This window comes from Phragmites australis, chromosome 10 (assembly GCF_958298935.1).
Source record: "Phragmites australis chromosome 10, lpPhrAust1.1, whole genome shotgun sequence".
NCBI classification, from domain to species: domain Eukaryota; kingdom Viridiplantae; phylum Streptophyta; class Magnoliopsida; order Poales; family Poaceae; genus Phragmites; species Phragmites australis.
In genome coordinates, this window is record NC_084930.1 from 33,065,755 (window position 1) to 33,082,238 (window position 16,484).

The 16,484-nt window shown below is 41.3% G+C and overlaps 1 protein-coding gene and 1 pseudogene across 1 annotated transcript; both read left to right on the top strand.

Moving 5' to 3' along the window:
• The first annotated feature begins 8,701 nt into the window (after nt 1–8,701).
• LOC133930854 (uncharacterized) lies at nt 8,702–11,959 on the top strand. Its single transcript, XM_062377621.1, has 4 exons — nt 8,702–8,930; nt 9,761–9,875; nt 9,961–10,129; nt 11,559–11,959. Exons 2-4 carry the CDS (start codon nt 9,810–9,812, stop codon nt 11,753–11,755), a joined length of 432 nt encoding a protein of 143 aa, XP_062233605.1. The 5' UTR covers nt 8,702–8,930; nt 9,761–9,809; the 3' UTR covers nt 11,756–11,959.
• A 3,142-nt stretch (nt 11,960–15,101) lies between these two features.
• Nucleotides 15,102–15,469, top strand: LOC133930274 (uncharacterized; annotated as a pseudogene).
• The last annotated feature ends 1,015 nt before the right edge of the window (nt 15,470–16,484 follow it).

Sequence of the window (16,484 nt, forward strand, 5' to 3'; positions counted from 1 at the left end):
GCGGAGTTGTAACCACCAGTCAACCATGGAAGGTTGACAGCTAGGAAGATGGCTCTGGAGACCTAACCAACTCAGGATCTCCCACCAAACTTGCTTGGAGGTTAAATTAGCGGCTAGTAAATATGTCATTGATTGTTCGTATAGATGGTACATTACTTAAAAAATTATTTTTAAAATATTTAGAGTATTTTTTTAATAAGTGGTTCATATGATAAATCTCCTGAGCAATTTTTAGAGACGGATGATATAAGAAACCGTTTATGTACATGTCATTTCTACATGATATTTTTATGTGAAGTGTCTGTTATTATCATATGCGGTTCACACAAGGAATTTACATGTGAAAATTGTTATTTTCAGAGATGGTTACTTATATGAACCGACTTTAGTAATAGCATAATTATCATAGATGATTTTTTAGTGGATCGTTTGTGTAAAATGTTATTTTCAGAGCAGGTTACTCGTATGAATCGTCTCTAAAAATAGGATGATTAACACATATGATTCACATAAGAAACCGCATGTGTAAAATGTTATTTTCAGATGTAGTTACTTATGTGAATCATATCTGATGATGAGATATTATTTCAGAAGCGGTTCCTTATGTGAACCTCATCTGATAATAGATGTTAGCATATCTTAAAAAAAATTATAACTTTTTCATATGAAATCGGATGTGGATAAACTTTATATAGAATTTTTAGCTCTTGACAAGATTTACAACTTTATAGTTAAAAACTGTTTTTATTTGAAGTCGTTTAGGTGTCTATATAATCAGTTAAAGTTTTAAACATAAGAGATCAAAAAGAGTGCATATACTATTGTTACCGCAAGTCATATTAATATAAACAACTCAAAAATAAGGAGAAGAGTATTATCAATTCTAACATCTCTAACAAGATTAACAAAAATAATACCAAAGATCCCCGCTATCTTCTCGAGAAGAAAAAAGATGATAAAGTAGTGACCTATAAGGTTATCATGCAAATTAGGAGAATGACCAACCATTTGAATACTCAAGTATTTCATTGATAATATAAAGAACTTCAAGAAAGTTTAGATTCCTAAATCGACACGCTCACAAAAGTACTAGTGATAACAATAGCATATACACCTCCTTTTGATTTCTTATGTTTAAAAATTTAAATGATTATTTGTATATCTAAATGACTTCAAATGAAGAAAAAAATAACTACAAAGTTGTAGATCTCATCGAGAACTATAATTTTCATATAAAATTTGTCCTCATCCGAGTTCGTATGAAAAAAAATTTAAGATAAACCATCATCTATTATCAAGACGGTTCATATAAGAAAACGACTCTAGAAATGAACATCATTTATAGAGACGGTTGCTTATATAACCATTTTTTCCAAAAACAGTTCCTTATACGAATCGTATGTGATAATGAATTATAATTTATCTTAAAAAATTCATAATTTTTTCATACCAAATCGGATGAGGATAAACTTTATATAAAAATTATAGCCCTGGACGAGATCTACAATTTTGTAGTTGAAAATATTTTTATTTAAAATCATTTAGACTTCCAAATAATTGTTTGAAGTTTAAAATAGAAGATATCAAAAGGAATATATAAAGTACTAGTATTACATTAGTTCTGTGGTTGGATGATAATAAGGTTTCGCTCAAGCTGAGAGGTTTCAAGTTCAAGTGTAAATAACCGCATACGCGTGTATTTCGTGTGAAAAATTACGTTACTTGCTATGGTTCTTCGGGTGCAATTTTCCCCCTTTTTTTGACAAAAAAATATCTATCTGGGGATCGATTACCAGAAACGGTTCTTTAAATGAATCGCCTAGACAAACTCTTTTGCACCTTCAACCAAAAATGGGTGGCTAAACGCCTTTGAATATGGGTTATCAGCCGTCTCTGGAAAATAGTTTATTTAAGTAGTGGAATACGCAAGTTGGACGAAGTCGTATTTATTGAAAAGGAGAGTATTTTATTGATTATATCTGTCTGGATAGATTGAGTAGAGTTTCTATTTTATTGATCGAATCAGAAACTGTACGAAGGGTTGGATATGCTAATATTATGATTAATTGCCTGCGTGAGGCTGTATAATTGGTGGTTGAATCTGCTTGACTTATGGACCCGCTCGGATGGTGAGTATTTTTGTATGTATTGGAATAGATCACTTAAGTTCATACAGGCAACCAATAAGCCTTTTTCTTCAGATTATACGTACGAGTTAAACCTGGTCGAGGTAGACGCAGACAACCAATCACTCCCCCAAGTGATTAACCGTTTCAGACTCCTGATCGCAGAGGGCACGTTTGTCGTCCTGTTGCAGCCCTCGCCGGCGGCGACGAGCTACGGTCCATAGCCTCTTGTGAAAAGCCAACCACATGAAGAACTTCACTTTCAGCGGAGCCCATGTTTTCCAAATTTGTTTGGCACCCGTGAATTGGATCGCCCCGGCGAAGAACATCTGATAAGCAGAGCGGGCAGCGTACGTCTAGGTGCTTGTCCACCTCCAGAGCACCTTGTCTTCGACGCCCGGTTGCAAGTGTATCCCCTGGATCCATTGCCACAGGTTGATGTATTTGGACAATTGCTCGCACTGATAGAGCCCCGATGATATCACAGATCCATTGTCTGTCCTGCAATGCCTGTTGCACCGTGCGGCGGCAGCTCACTTTGGGTTGGACCAGCCGGCAAAGATCAGGCGCGACGGAGTGAACATTGCCTGAACCTCACGCTCGCACTCCAGCGGCAGCTTGCCCATGGCCGATTGCAATCAGTCCGTTTCAGCCACATCCATGGTAATCCTAGTGCAAAACCAGCCAGCCATAGATCAGTGATAGCCAAGCACCCAAGGTCCAGTGGCATGCAAACTTTTGGAGAACATTTACAGTACACCATGATACTAGATGGTGGAGAGTATCATTGTTGTGATCCAACCGTCCATTTTAGTAGGTATTATTGTAATTATCTTGATACCCTTAGGGGTAATTACGTCATTGACTGATCGAACTTCGGACCTTCACCATTCATCATCGATCGATCGACGGAGGGTGGAAACCCTAATAAATGAAATGAACAGAATAAGTGAAAGCTTATTCGAAAAATAAACTAATATTTTGACCTTTCCTAATTAAACATATAATTTACAAGTTTATCATAGTTTTTTTTACAATCCTACCCTTATGATACCCATGATACTCTTTAATAATACCTATGATACTGATGGGCGATAGAGTATCATTGGGTTAATCTAAACCACCGGATGAGAAAAATGGACGGCATACACTCATTTAGGTGTACTGTAAAAGTCCTCAACTTTTGCCCATGCAACCGAGCACTTCGCCATGCGCTGACACCTCACCTGCCCATAAGAAGCCACGACGGCGCATGTCGATTGCATGCATCACCCATGGCGGAAGTTTGAGGGAAATGAGAGGATATATGGGAATCGAAGACATGGCCGACTTGACTAGGGTGAGCCTGCTAGGTCTGGTAAGCAATGAAGCCTTCCATGTAGGCATTTTGCCAGCCACCTTTTTTGTCCATGTCGATTGCATGTTGTAGGTGATATCTGCATAGTCGACCCGTGGCCAGAGCCATTATTCCAGGCAGGTGACAGGGAACTCAGAAATCTGGCAGGGTGGAAATGACCGAACAGTGTCAATGTCCTATCGTGCACATCAGATTGGCGCCGCAATGCATTTTTGCATGGTTGTTGTGAGTTCGGCTGCTAAACCAAACAGGTCCGATAGCGCAGCTATAGCTAGCTATTTAGAACCCTTGTCTCAAATGATCGGACCTCTCAAATAGGCTCTTGGACTTCAATTTGCACAAGCTTCAACTGATTTTGGAAAGAAACTTTAACTTTGTTTGAAGGCTTTCAACTCGTTACTTCACTAGGGACATTGACACATTGTAGCTTCAAACATTTCCACCTAACGTTCTCGAAAGCATTTTCAGATAGCTGCAGAAAACATCCGATGTCTTGGTTTGGTGAAAGCACACACTTTAATGAGAAATAAATTTTATAGGATTCGATCTTTCAAAAGACCCTCTTTCAGTATAATATATGTTTCTCTTTTTTACACACATGCCGCTCTCAACTGATAAAATAGAACACGTTATGGATCAAAATTTTATAGTAATTTTTTTATACCGGATCTTATCAAATTTATTTCCCTCCGGATGGGACGGCTAACACAGATCCATTATTCCATTGGACCCTGGAAATCAGCAGAATTAATTGTTAGGAATTGGGAATCATTGTATGGTCACATCAACCGTACACATTCGCTCATTTTTTCTATGAATTGTACTGAATTTGAGCTGGTGTAGCAGGTGGTTGCAAATCAAAATCTCATCGACATAAAATTCTATGGGAGCTGAAGAACCGGCGGCCCAAATTTTATATATTTTTAAATCTAAAAATTATAAATATACACGTTCATTTTGAAATCTTGCAATTCTACACTCCTGCATTGCCATGTACAGATTTGCAAAATTTTAAAATGGACGCATATATTTACAATATTCGGTTTTAAAAAATAAAAATAAAAAAATCCCCAATGGAGGATATCTCTGTATGGGCCAGATCATCTGAAGGTTCCATGGGATGCAAGAGGGAAACGAATTCTAGGAGATCCGACCTGATACTAATCTGAGAGACCTCTGCTCTTTACGTGTCATGAGGCTAATCACAATCTCAAAGCGATGTGCCCTTAATTTTATCTCAATCCTGCTAAACGACGTCGTTTCTCCGTTAGAGCCTTACGGCGTGAGTCGAGCGCGGCGGCGAGAGGATTTTCTCGATCGTGTCGATCGCGTCGCTCACGGCGACAGGAGGATTTCCTCGCTGGCGTTGCTCGTGGCCGGAGGGAGCGCTTCGTCGATCGCGTCGATCGAGTCACGCGCTACGGCGGGAGGCAGCAGCATCTCATCTTCGATCGAGTCGAGCGAGCTGCTTCAGCCCATCCTCATGGCCACAGGAGGCAGCAGCATCTCATGTAGCTGTCAGTGGGAGTGTCTAAATTTTTTGTCTAGCTCTTCAGGTTATTTGATTAGCTTGGTGTTAATTCCTAATGAATCAATTACTTGTGAGGCCCATCAATGCAACGTGAGGTGTATTTTGGTTGCTGTTCTTGGGCACTTCGTTGGACCCTTCCCTTTGCACGTTTGCTCTGATGTGATGAATGAATTGGTACTGCTTTGGCGACTGCTTTGTTTCTCTCCACTTTAATTGCTATACGGTCGTGGGCAGGTGTGCTAGTATGTCACAGCTGCCTATCCATGGCGATGTGGGCGAAAGCTCATGTCCCAATTTTGAGGTTGGTGATAGGGATTTCAACTCTGATGATGATAAATTTGAAAAAGTTGCTCCTGCAGATTTGGAGGTAAGTGATTTATATAAAATGAAGTACTTTGCTATGAACCACGGTGCTCCAGCAAATAACACTTGATTTGATATATACCTTTGGTGTAGGTTAATGATAAAAATGTTTCTAGTGAACTTGTGCCAAAGGTTGGCTTGACCTTTAATTCAGAGGATGATGCATACAAGTTCTATAATGCATATGCCAGAAAGATCGGGTTCAGTATTAGGAAGAGCCATACTAAACATCGTGTAGATGGCACATTATCTTCCAAGTACTTTGTTTGCAGTAACGAAGGTCAGAAGAACACTAGTCAGATATATCAACCAAAGAAAGAACGTGCTACAACAAGGTCATCTTGTAATGCTCGTGTTCATTTCTATATTTCCCGGGATGGTATTTGGATGATGCAGAAAGTCTTCCTTGCTCATAATCACAGTTTTATCAGTCCAAACAAGACACATATGTTTAGATCACAACAACGTATGTCAAATGCCGATGAACATATCATTAGCAAGATGCATGAAGCAGGAGTTAGGCCAGCTGAAATATATGAAGAGGATGGTCGAATATCTAATTTCTTTTGGGCCGATGGTCATGCAATTATAGATTATGCTTGTTTTGGGGATGTCATGTGCGTTGACACTACATTTCAAACAAATAAGTCTGAGATGCCATTTGCTCCAATTCTTGGAACAAATCATCACAGGCAGACTATTGTTTTTGGAGCTGCACTGTTATTCGATGAAAGTGCCGAGTCGTTCATTTGGCTATTTCGTACCTTTTTGAAAGTAATGTCTGGGAAGCAACCTGAAACAATTTTCACAGATCAATGCGTTGCAATGGCAAAGGTAATTAAGATTGTATTACCAAACTCAAGCCACCGTCTTTGCCTATGGCACATATACCAGAATGCTGCAAAACATCTCAGTCATGTAATCTCCAACAATCGTGATTTTCTCAAGGACTTTAAGAGTTGCATATATGAAGAAAGATCAGTGGCACATTTTAACATGAAGTGGCAAGAGTTATTGACTACTTACAACCTTGAAAAGAATTCATGGTTGGAAAATTTATATGCATTGCATGAGAAGTGGGCCACTGTCTACCGCCATGATTCATTTTGTGCAAACATGACATCCACTCAAAGGAGTGAAGGTATGAATAATGTGTTCAAGAAAACTTTTCGTAGGAAACTTTTCATTTCAGAACTCTTGGTAGAATATGATAAGTGTGCTGCACGCCTCCGTAGAAATGAGTTATATGAAGACTACAAATCACGGAATTCAGATCCGGTTCTTTGTATTAGTAACTTGTCTTTGTTGAAGACGGCTGCTGAATCATATACAAGAAATATGTATACTATTTTTGAGGAGGAATTTAAAAAGCAATTTGTTCTATCATGCACATTGCAAAATAGTGAAGGGACGACAAGCACGTACAAGATAATGTCTATGGATCGAAGCGAGGATGAAGCTACAGTTATATTTAATTCAGATGATATGCAAGTGTTGTGTTCTTGCAAGAAGTACAATTGTTTTGGTATGTGCATATGTTGGAAAAGTTCCCGAATCTAATTATATTTATTTATCTCTTATAGTTTTTTAACTATGCAGGTATGTTATGCAAGCATGTACTAAAAGTCTTCAACCACAACGATATTATCACTTTGCCTCTGGGTACATATCGAGCAGATGGACAAAGTACGCAGAAAGAGGGACTTTTTCTTGTCACAAACAATGTCAGAGTGATAATTCATCATCTCAGAGTGCACTTCTCTCTCGAAAAATGATATCGGTTGCATTAAAATGTGCGGTTTCGAAAAAGGTTCTTCAACATTTGTATGATGGTTTCGATAAGTTGACTGTAGAAGTCGAAAATTTTATTGAGCCAGGTAAACTTGAATGAAAAAAAAGCTCCACAATATTTTTTGGAGTGTACAAAAGATGTTGCTGAAGTGCGCATATCATTTAAAGTGCCTCCACATAAAGGAGGTCTGACCCTTAAAAGAAAGAAAAATGTACTCGAAGGTGGAAAGAAAAATGCTACTAAAAACACAAGAAAGAAAGGTATGTATGCTTAATTGTTTGGCATATTCCATCTTCTGCTATGTCCAATTGATTTCCTTCACATGTATACAGCAGAGGATCCAAGGCAATCATCAAACAAAAATTTATCTGGAACTTCACAGCAATCTGAATTGGTTCAGGGACCATTCAACTCAAATGCTACTGCTACTGCTGCTCCACTAATGATAAATAATATGATGCCATTTGGAGATAATTCTATGATGTTTGTTCCACCAATCGGAGGAGAATTTACAAATCTCTTACTTCAAGCTCAACATGAAGTGCCCGCTTCTCGACGCTTACATTTTGATGAATGAAATGGTCCCTGCACTTTGCAGCTCGATGGAAGCAAGGAGCTTTGTGTGCTGGTTCATTGCTAAAGCTACATGGTCAAATCATTTGAGCATCTTTGCTTGTACCCTTTTTCGTTTTTGGTTATTGTAAACTGCTAGCAGACGTTTCTTTATGTTCTATATACTAAGTACGAGACGACTATCTTTACTTATACATTCAAAAAAAAAAATCTTCACTTATACAGAATTTGTTATAATGGGCATAGTGCTCCTCAAAGTCACCTCCAGTTTTCACATTTCAAATGGCAACAAAACCTGCTGTATTAAGGCAGGCAAGAAACATATCTGACAACTGGAAATCAACCCATTTTGAACTAGCCCTACACCATCATGTACATTCTGAAGATCTGCCACAAAGTTCTTGTGTATACTCCACTGGTGTAGCTCAAGAGCAGCAACCAAAATACACCTCACGTTGCAGGCCTCACAAGTAATTGATTCATTAAGAGTTAACACCAAGCTAATCAAATAACCTGAAGAGCTAGACAAAACTTTTAGACACTTCCACTGACAGCTACATGAGATGCTGCTGCCTCCTGTGGCCGCGAGGATGGGCTAAAGCAGCTCGCTCGACTTGATCGAAGATGAGATGCTGCTGCCTCCCGCCGCAGCGCGTGACGCGATCGACGAAGCGCTCCCTCCAGCCACGAGCAACGTGAGCGAGGAAATCCTCCCATCGCCGTAAGCGACGCGATCGACACGATCGAGGAAATCCTCTCGCCGCCGCGCTCGACTCACGCCGTAGGCTCTAACGGAGAAACGACATCGTTTAGCAGGACTGAAATAAAATTAAGAGCACATCGCTTTGAGATTATAACTAGCCACATGTCACGTAAAAAGCGGAGGTCTCTAGTATTAGTATCAGACCGGGTCTCGTAGAATTCGTTTCCGGCTGCAAGAGCCTCCCATCCACATCTCCACGCACGCACTGAGGCACGACGCACCCAACGGCATTGGGAGGATCCAGCGACTCCCGAGTCCCGACGCAGCGCCGCCGCCCGCTCGTCCTTCCCACGGCCACCCAGTCGCTCACTCCGCCGGACCCTCCGCCCGCTGATCCTCAGTCCACCACTGCAGCGCCGCTCCTTTCGGTCTAGTGGAGCGGAGCGGAGATCCGGCGCGACGTGGATCGTTTTCTTCTCTCGTTGGTAAGTGATCCTAGCAAAAGTTTCGGATGGATTGTTGTAAGATTTCGTTTCGCGCGGGGGGCTTGTGACCGTCAGCAATCAAACCCAAATGTCTGTCTCTCGATTCAGTGACGAGCACTGTTGCGTGTTGTCCGAAAATAAATAGCGATGCGCTATGATGTTTGCTGTCCTGTTGCCCCATTTGTGCTGTCGAGATGGTTAATTGGGACTTGGGAAGAAACCTTAGGTATGGCTTGTACTTTGCTGGAGCTCTAGGATCGGATGTTTCTGCTGGATCTGCCCCTAACATGAGATGAAATCATGAAAGTAGTGAAGCGTCGATCCACTGGAAACAAATAGGGAACCTAGATCGGGATCTTTCCATTGTGCATTTTACCCAAATTACACGCTTCATATCATCTCAATAGTTTAGAATGTAAGATCATGATATCATTGAAGAATTTAGTCTTACTGGTGAAAAATAAAAGGTGCTCGTCTGTTGTTAGCTCTGGAGGATCACAAACTGGATTCAGGTTGGAAATTGCTTACACTTACGCGGGATCTTTATAAAGAAGTGGAATGTTCTTAGTTTGGAAGCATAATTGTTTGCCAGTTGGTGGCCAAACCGAATCGATGTTCCCGGTTTGGAGGTCAATTGTGCATTTCTATGCGTACTAGTGAAGAAATTGTGCAATTTGATGCGTTGACATCTTGAATGCTTAGTTTTTGTACCATCTTGAAATCCTACTTATAAAGAGTTCTGTACATGAATTTTGTCCATTCAGAATAGTTGACTGGCGTCCTTTTACATGTATCAAGCTTTTAATTGGGCTCTGAATGTTTCTCTGCAGTTGATACAGGAAATTTACTTTTATCTCCATTCCACCTTCTTTTGTGACTATGGCGCTAGCTGCAATCTACAGCCTTTTCATCATTAACAAGTCTGGTGGCCTTATATACTACAAGGTATATTCCTGGGCTCTCCTTGCTCTTCTGTCTTGTGTCTTCTAGCCCTAGAATTGGAATCTGAATAACCTGTACATCTCTCCAGGACTATGGTTCAGCAGGGAGGATGGACACCAATGACAGTCTACGCTTGGCAAGTCTCTGGCATTCAATGAACGCTATTGCCCAGCAGCTTTCCCCTACCCCTGGCTGTACCGGCATTGACCTCCTACAAGCCCACAACTTCGACCTCCATTGCTTCCAATCCCTTACAGGTCTTTATTTCCCTGAATAGTTTCATATAAAGTTGTTTGATACTGCATACTGTAGTTCTCAGTTTAAGTAATTTGGGTTAGTGTGGTTACATTTACTGAATCAATTCAAGTGTTACAAGATGTGACTTTATTTATAAGTATGTATTAGGTCTCTAAACATGCAAATCTTTACCCTTTACTTGTTCAATATGTTGAGAAGATAATCTCATGAAATTGTGCATTGCGATCATATCATGAAATTGCAATTATAGTACCAAAGCATGTGAGTTGTAGCTTGGCAGTAGTCTCAGCAATGAGTGCATTTTTCATCAGTTGATTCAGTTCCTATATCTGGTCGGCAGTCAGTGTTATCAGGTGTATGTGCTGTGTCAGGAGTCCTTGACATTTTTACTTGTTGTAACAAGAGCTTGCAAGTAAAGGACTGAAGGATAACAGAGTTCTATTAAGTATACTTTACGTTCTGTTTCCAAACAGATCCTGTCTTTTACCAAACAAAGTTACAGGAAAATCCATATTGCTTTACAGCTCTCCATTTTTCTCTATATATGTTTAAATTATGTTCTGAACGCAAAGCCTTCATAATGAATTGACTTATATCATTGAGTACTTTGTGTTACTCTTTCCCTAAATCTTGCAGTTCTTTAGACTCAGTAGTTTGCTTGGTGAACAGCATGTATTAAGTGCACAATAACTCAATCTTCTAATTGGAAATCCAAAGACCTTTAGTCCTTTATCAATGAAATCACATGTTGTGCTCGATCCTTATCTCGTTCTGTTATCTGGCCGGTATATTTGCAGCAAGTTAGCTTAGTAGAATGACCACACACCCTCATTGCATTTCCCACTTCCCAACCGTTTTTGAGATGTTAGACCTTAGAATTTAAACTTCTTGGAAGACTTGAATATTTTGACACGTCAGTACAAAACATCTGCCTTCTACTTGCATGGGAATAACTCCATTATCTACTATTACTTTGCCAGTTAACTCACAAGAACATGTTACGATGCTGGGTAGCAGTGTTCATTAAATTCTATAGTGGGAACATTTTGTATCTAGTCAGATTTTTCCAGTCAATTACGCATGCTTATGGCAGAATACAGTTTTTTAGACCCGTTATCTTTTCAGGATAACTTTTCATATGCATAACTGACTAATGCTTGTTTTTTATTTTGCTGAGATTTGATATATATAATGATTCAATAATAAGTTACTCAAATTGGCTCGATTCACAAATTTTGGTATCCGCTTTTCTCTTTGTTTTTTCATCTACGGTGAGTGTTTCCAACTTGGCAACATGGATATACCATTTGATACTATTAGGCCCAGCTGCGCCTCGCATGTTGTTGATTGTCAGGCTACTTAATACTTATTATCAGGTTCGTCACCCTTGCAGTTACTGATCTGTTCCTATTGCTTCACTTGCTTCAGGGACAATTTTTTTTGTTGTATGCGAAACTGGCGCTCCAAACATGGAAATTCTGCTGAAAGTGATCTACGAGTTGTACACGGATTTTGTTTTGAAGAACCCTTTCTATGAGATAGAGATGCCAATTCGTTGTGAGCTTTTCGATCTCAACCTAGCTCAGGTGATCCAGAAGGACCGTGTCGCACTTCTTGGTCGGTGAAACATGAAAATGTATCTTATATATTTTTTTGTCGATCTCTAGACTACCTTTGGATTTTCTCAGATGGAAACCTGTTTGCTGTTGGTATATAATCGATAACTTAAATGGTGTATTGGTCATATGTAATGCTTGAACGTGATGCTGAATTATAGCGTTCTGCATACAGAAACAGTGAGGAACTTAAATTGCATGTTTTGCCTGTGAGGAGGTTGTGCATGCTCACATGAATAACAGTCAGGTATGACTATTTGGGGCATCATCTGCAAATATGCAATAGCATATGAACACAGTACCATGCCATTTGTATCCTCCATTTGGTGGTTCCTGGAAGACTGGAACACACAACTCTCTCGCTCAAATGCAAGATGGTTAGGGCACCCGTTTGGAAACACCAGAATTTTATAGGAATTGAGCAAAACTAGTGCAATGCCCGTAGTAATCTCATGAAATTCTTGCATTCCAAACAAGGCTTAAAACCGTATAAGCGTATCTTCGTCGATCGTTGCTACACTTCACCTTGTGACGAACTGTGATGACAGAAAAATCGATGTTAGTACATGATGCAATTGCTTATCTTATGATATAGTGCTAACTCTTCTTATTTGGTAGAGTTTTAACTTCAAGAATTCCTGAGCTAGAGCTATGGGTATATAGAAAGTATTTGAGTGAGCCATTTTATTTTCATTTTAGACTAAAACTATATGTTTAAATTACTTTATTTTAATATACAAACTCAATATCTGATGTGGAGTTTTTGTGCCTAGATGTATACTTTATAAGCAGTTTCTCTCCCCCCGCGTCGCTCTAGGAGTGGCTTGGGTGGGCTCCAAGCCGGCCGCCACCAGCCCCCTGCCCTTCGCCTCACCGCAGCCCAAGCACACTGCCAGAAGCCCACGCAGCTGCAAGGACGACAACGGCGGGGCTGTTTCACCTCCGTGGCAGCGGTGGCCAGGTCAGTCGGATCAGTTCAGTGCCAATTGAATCTGGGCAGCAATGGTTGGATCCGCTCGGGGACGGCCATTTTCGAGTGGTAGCGATGGGATTCGAGCGACGGTGGGCTTCCAAGCAGTCGGACAACATGTTGCCCTCCTCTTCTTGTCGTCATTCATGCATGTGCCAATCTACATCACCGGTGCTCCGGTGACAACGCGTGTTGATGGCGCTGGCTTGTTAGGGACATTGCCGTCTCCGGCGGAGAGCTGGATCGCTCGACAAGTGTCCCTCCAGATCTGAGGCCCCTTTGCTGTGGTGGAGGGCCGACTTGGCAGAGGCCCCTCCACGCCCATATAGGGGATGGTGGCGGTGGCGGCTGGTTTCGGGTGGCGCTATGGTGGCTACGGGGCGCAACCTTGTAGCGCTGCACGAGGTGGTCATGACACCAGGGGGCATTCACGAGGCTTGTGGTTCTGGCGTGTGGTGCCTTGCTCGTGCCGCATTCCGCTGCCGCCGCTCCCGACCTCATGTTGCTCACACATCACGACTACTACTTCTGTTGTGCTCCTCCCCTTTGCTGATATGTCCCCTTTCCCCCATATATGGCCCATGGGGAGTTTAGCAGGTGGTGGTGAACATCTGGATGGCGCTTGATTGTGGTGTTGGTGGGTGGAGATTGGGAGCTACAGGTGAAAGCCTAGCCTAGCTTCCTGTCAGTATCGATGATGGCAACACTTTTGGGCCCCACTGACCTTCTTGGAGGCATCATTGTGGTGCCTCCCCTCTACACAGAGGACTTTACAGGTGAAAACCCATATCCGGGTTTTTGGATGGGCAACGACGACATCTTCGATGTTGCGCCCTCCTTAGAGACGTCGTCTTGGAGTTCCTTTCGCGTGCTTAGACAACTCATTGGCATCGCTATGATTAGCATGCATGGTTCAACTAGATCGATGCGGGGGCCACTCTGGGCATGATGAAGTTGTTGCTTCTTTAGGGTTTCGCTTTGTGTTTGGTGGACGACCGACATGTCTCATAAGGAGCATACTGCAGTGAAGTCAAAGCTGCTGCGCCGGTAGGGGCCGACGGAGCTCGGCAACGATGACAGGAGGCAAAACTCTTTTCTCGAAGCGTCAACAGTGACGATTACGAGGCAGTGGTTGATGTTCACCGAAAGAAGTCGGAGCTGCTGCCCTTCAAGGCGAGCTTGGCAACGATGACCTGAGGTGAACTATGTTCTTAGGGTGTCAGGATTTTGCTGGTGTTCCCTTCTAATAAATCGCGTGGTTGTAAGATTTTTAGACTCGATTTTCTTTATAAACTAGGGTTGCTTCATTTTTGTTTAGTGAATTGCAGGAACTTCTTACCCTTTTCGGAGGTTCTTCGAAAAATATCTGATGTGGAGCTAGGGTTGGAGCCTTGCCAAACAATGTGTAAGTTTTTATCGTCGTCAAACATAAACAAATTGTTGGCTAAGTTGGGGTGAGCAAATCATGTCTAATTTTTGGCTCGGCTACACGATGATGTGGCAGCTAGAGAGTGGTCCATTAAATACTTCACCTTTTTACTTAACAACCTTGAAGCAACTAAAATTTTTAAATAATGCATCCAATATGTGATCCGCTTGCAACATTGTATTTCTTGCAATTTAATCAACAAAACAACATCCATATTAGCTGTGTTCCAGTGATAAAAAAAATTTCGTCACGTGAGACCCATATATCATAGTCACTACTTACAGTTATTTAGTAACGATTTATGTATTTGACTCAACTGCAATCTAAACAACTCTATTTCACTGATTATACCTTGATTTTAATCTGCCTAAATTTTGGCTTTTCACGCTATTGATACAAACCAAATAGCCCCGTAAAGCCGCAGTTGCATCTGATTCCAAATTCCGCTTCTCCAGGTTTGGTAGAAAGCAAATTCTATATGGTCGAATTCTAAAAAAAATTCTTTTAATATGATAACACGTGTCCTCTCTCATCTCTTTAGGCTGTGTTTGCTTGCTGCTTCTGAAACTGCTTCTGCTACTGGCAGAAGTCAGAAGCCAGAAGCCAAAACAAACGAGGTTCTGGAGAAGTGGCTTCTGGAGAAGCCAGAAGCCTGTTTCTGAGGAAAATGAACTAAAGCTGAGAAGCTCGCTGAGATGTGCTTCTCTGAGAAGCTATATGCTGAGAAGCCAAAAATTTATTGTAGAAGCCAACAACCTATTTTCAAAAGCAATTTTTCAGACAAACCAAAAACACAGCTTTTCAGAAAAGCTCAAAAGCAGAAGCTCAAACAAACACGGCCTTAGTCTAAATATTAGATAAGAGAATATGTGACTAAATTAATATCTAGTGAAGATTTTTTTTTACGAAGGTCCTAGAATTTGGTTCCGGTCTGGTGCTCTTGGGTGCCAAATTGACAAGCACACCAGCGCTGCGGCCGTTTAACGGTTCCAAGGCGCAGCAGTGAAGTGACCGCCGCCCGTACCGAGGACCGAGCCGAGCCGATCGCCACCGCCGCGACGCGACGAGATGAGCCTCTCCCACCGCTTCCCGCCCGCCGCGCCGGCGGGGGACCCCCTACTACGTGTACGCGCCGCCGCACCCGGACCCGCTGCGGCAGGGCGTCCTCACGCTCTTCGTCGCGGGCCTCCCCGACGACGTGAAGCCCCGCGAAATCCACAACCTCTTCTCCCACCACCCCGGCTTCGACCACTGCCTCCTCGAGTACACCGGCCGCGGCAACCAGGTACACCACTCCTTACCTCCCCTTCCTCCCCTCGCGTAGAGCGCGACAGTTCTGCCGTCTCCGCTGTGCCATCTAGACTTGGCTGCGTAGTGTAGAAAGCCGTCGAGGTTTCTCTAGGCGATATAGCTCTTACTTCCTTTGATGGATGCGTTTTGCTTCACATCACATATATGCCGGCACAATCACTGTTCCCCTGATGTTTCTGAATTTTTGGATTCCCGTGCCGCAGGCAAGGTTAAAAAACCGATAGTAATCGAGTAAAAATCACGATAACCGACTATCTCAATTCGGTTCGGTTTCAGAAACCAAACAGTAATTGAATTTGAATTAAAAAATTCAAAAAATAAAAAATTCAAAAATTCAAAAAAAATCTTAAAAAAAACTAGACACAATTCTAAGAGCTTATGTGGATTTTTTTTTTCAAAAATAATGTTGTTTGCATCATATTCTAAAGGGAGTAAGTTTGAAAAAATGAAAAAAATTGAAACGTACGGCTCAGTTATTAACTCATGTTAAGGAAAAATTTAACATACAAACACATATTTTTCTTGTGTAAAACGTATCTTAAGAGGATCTTTAAAATTGATTTCACTTTATTTAGAGTTTTATTAATTTCTCTATGATTTTTACAAAGTTCACAAGTATAAAGTGAATACGTTAAGAAACAGCACTGTAATTAAATTTTTCATGTGTACTATTATTTTTCATACGTAAATCATAGTATAAATAAACTAATAAAAGTGGTTTCACAAGCGGAGATCCGGAGGGACCTCTTTTGAGATTCGGCCGAGGATGATTCTGAACCTACCTCGTATGCGAATTAAATGAGAGTGAATGAGATGCATGTGGGATGGATGATCGGATGCTAGCGGAAATAAATGCTTAGGGGATTTTAGACAGGTTCGGGTTGTAATGAGCATAATACCCTACTTCTGTGTATATGCTATAAATGCTCTGGGAATGTCTCTCTGAGGATCTTTTTGTGTTACAAGGATTTTTGTCTAAGTGTAGAGCTTTGTGTGTCTTGTTCTTCGTTAGCTTGTCTTGGTATTCT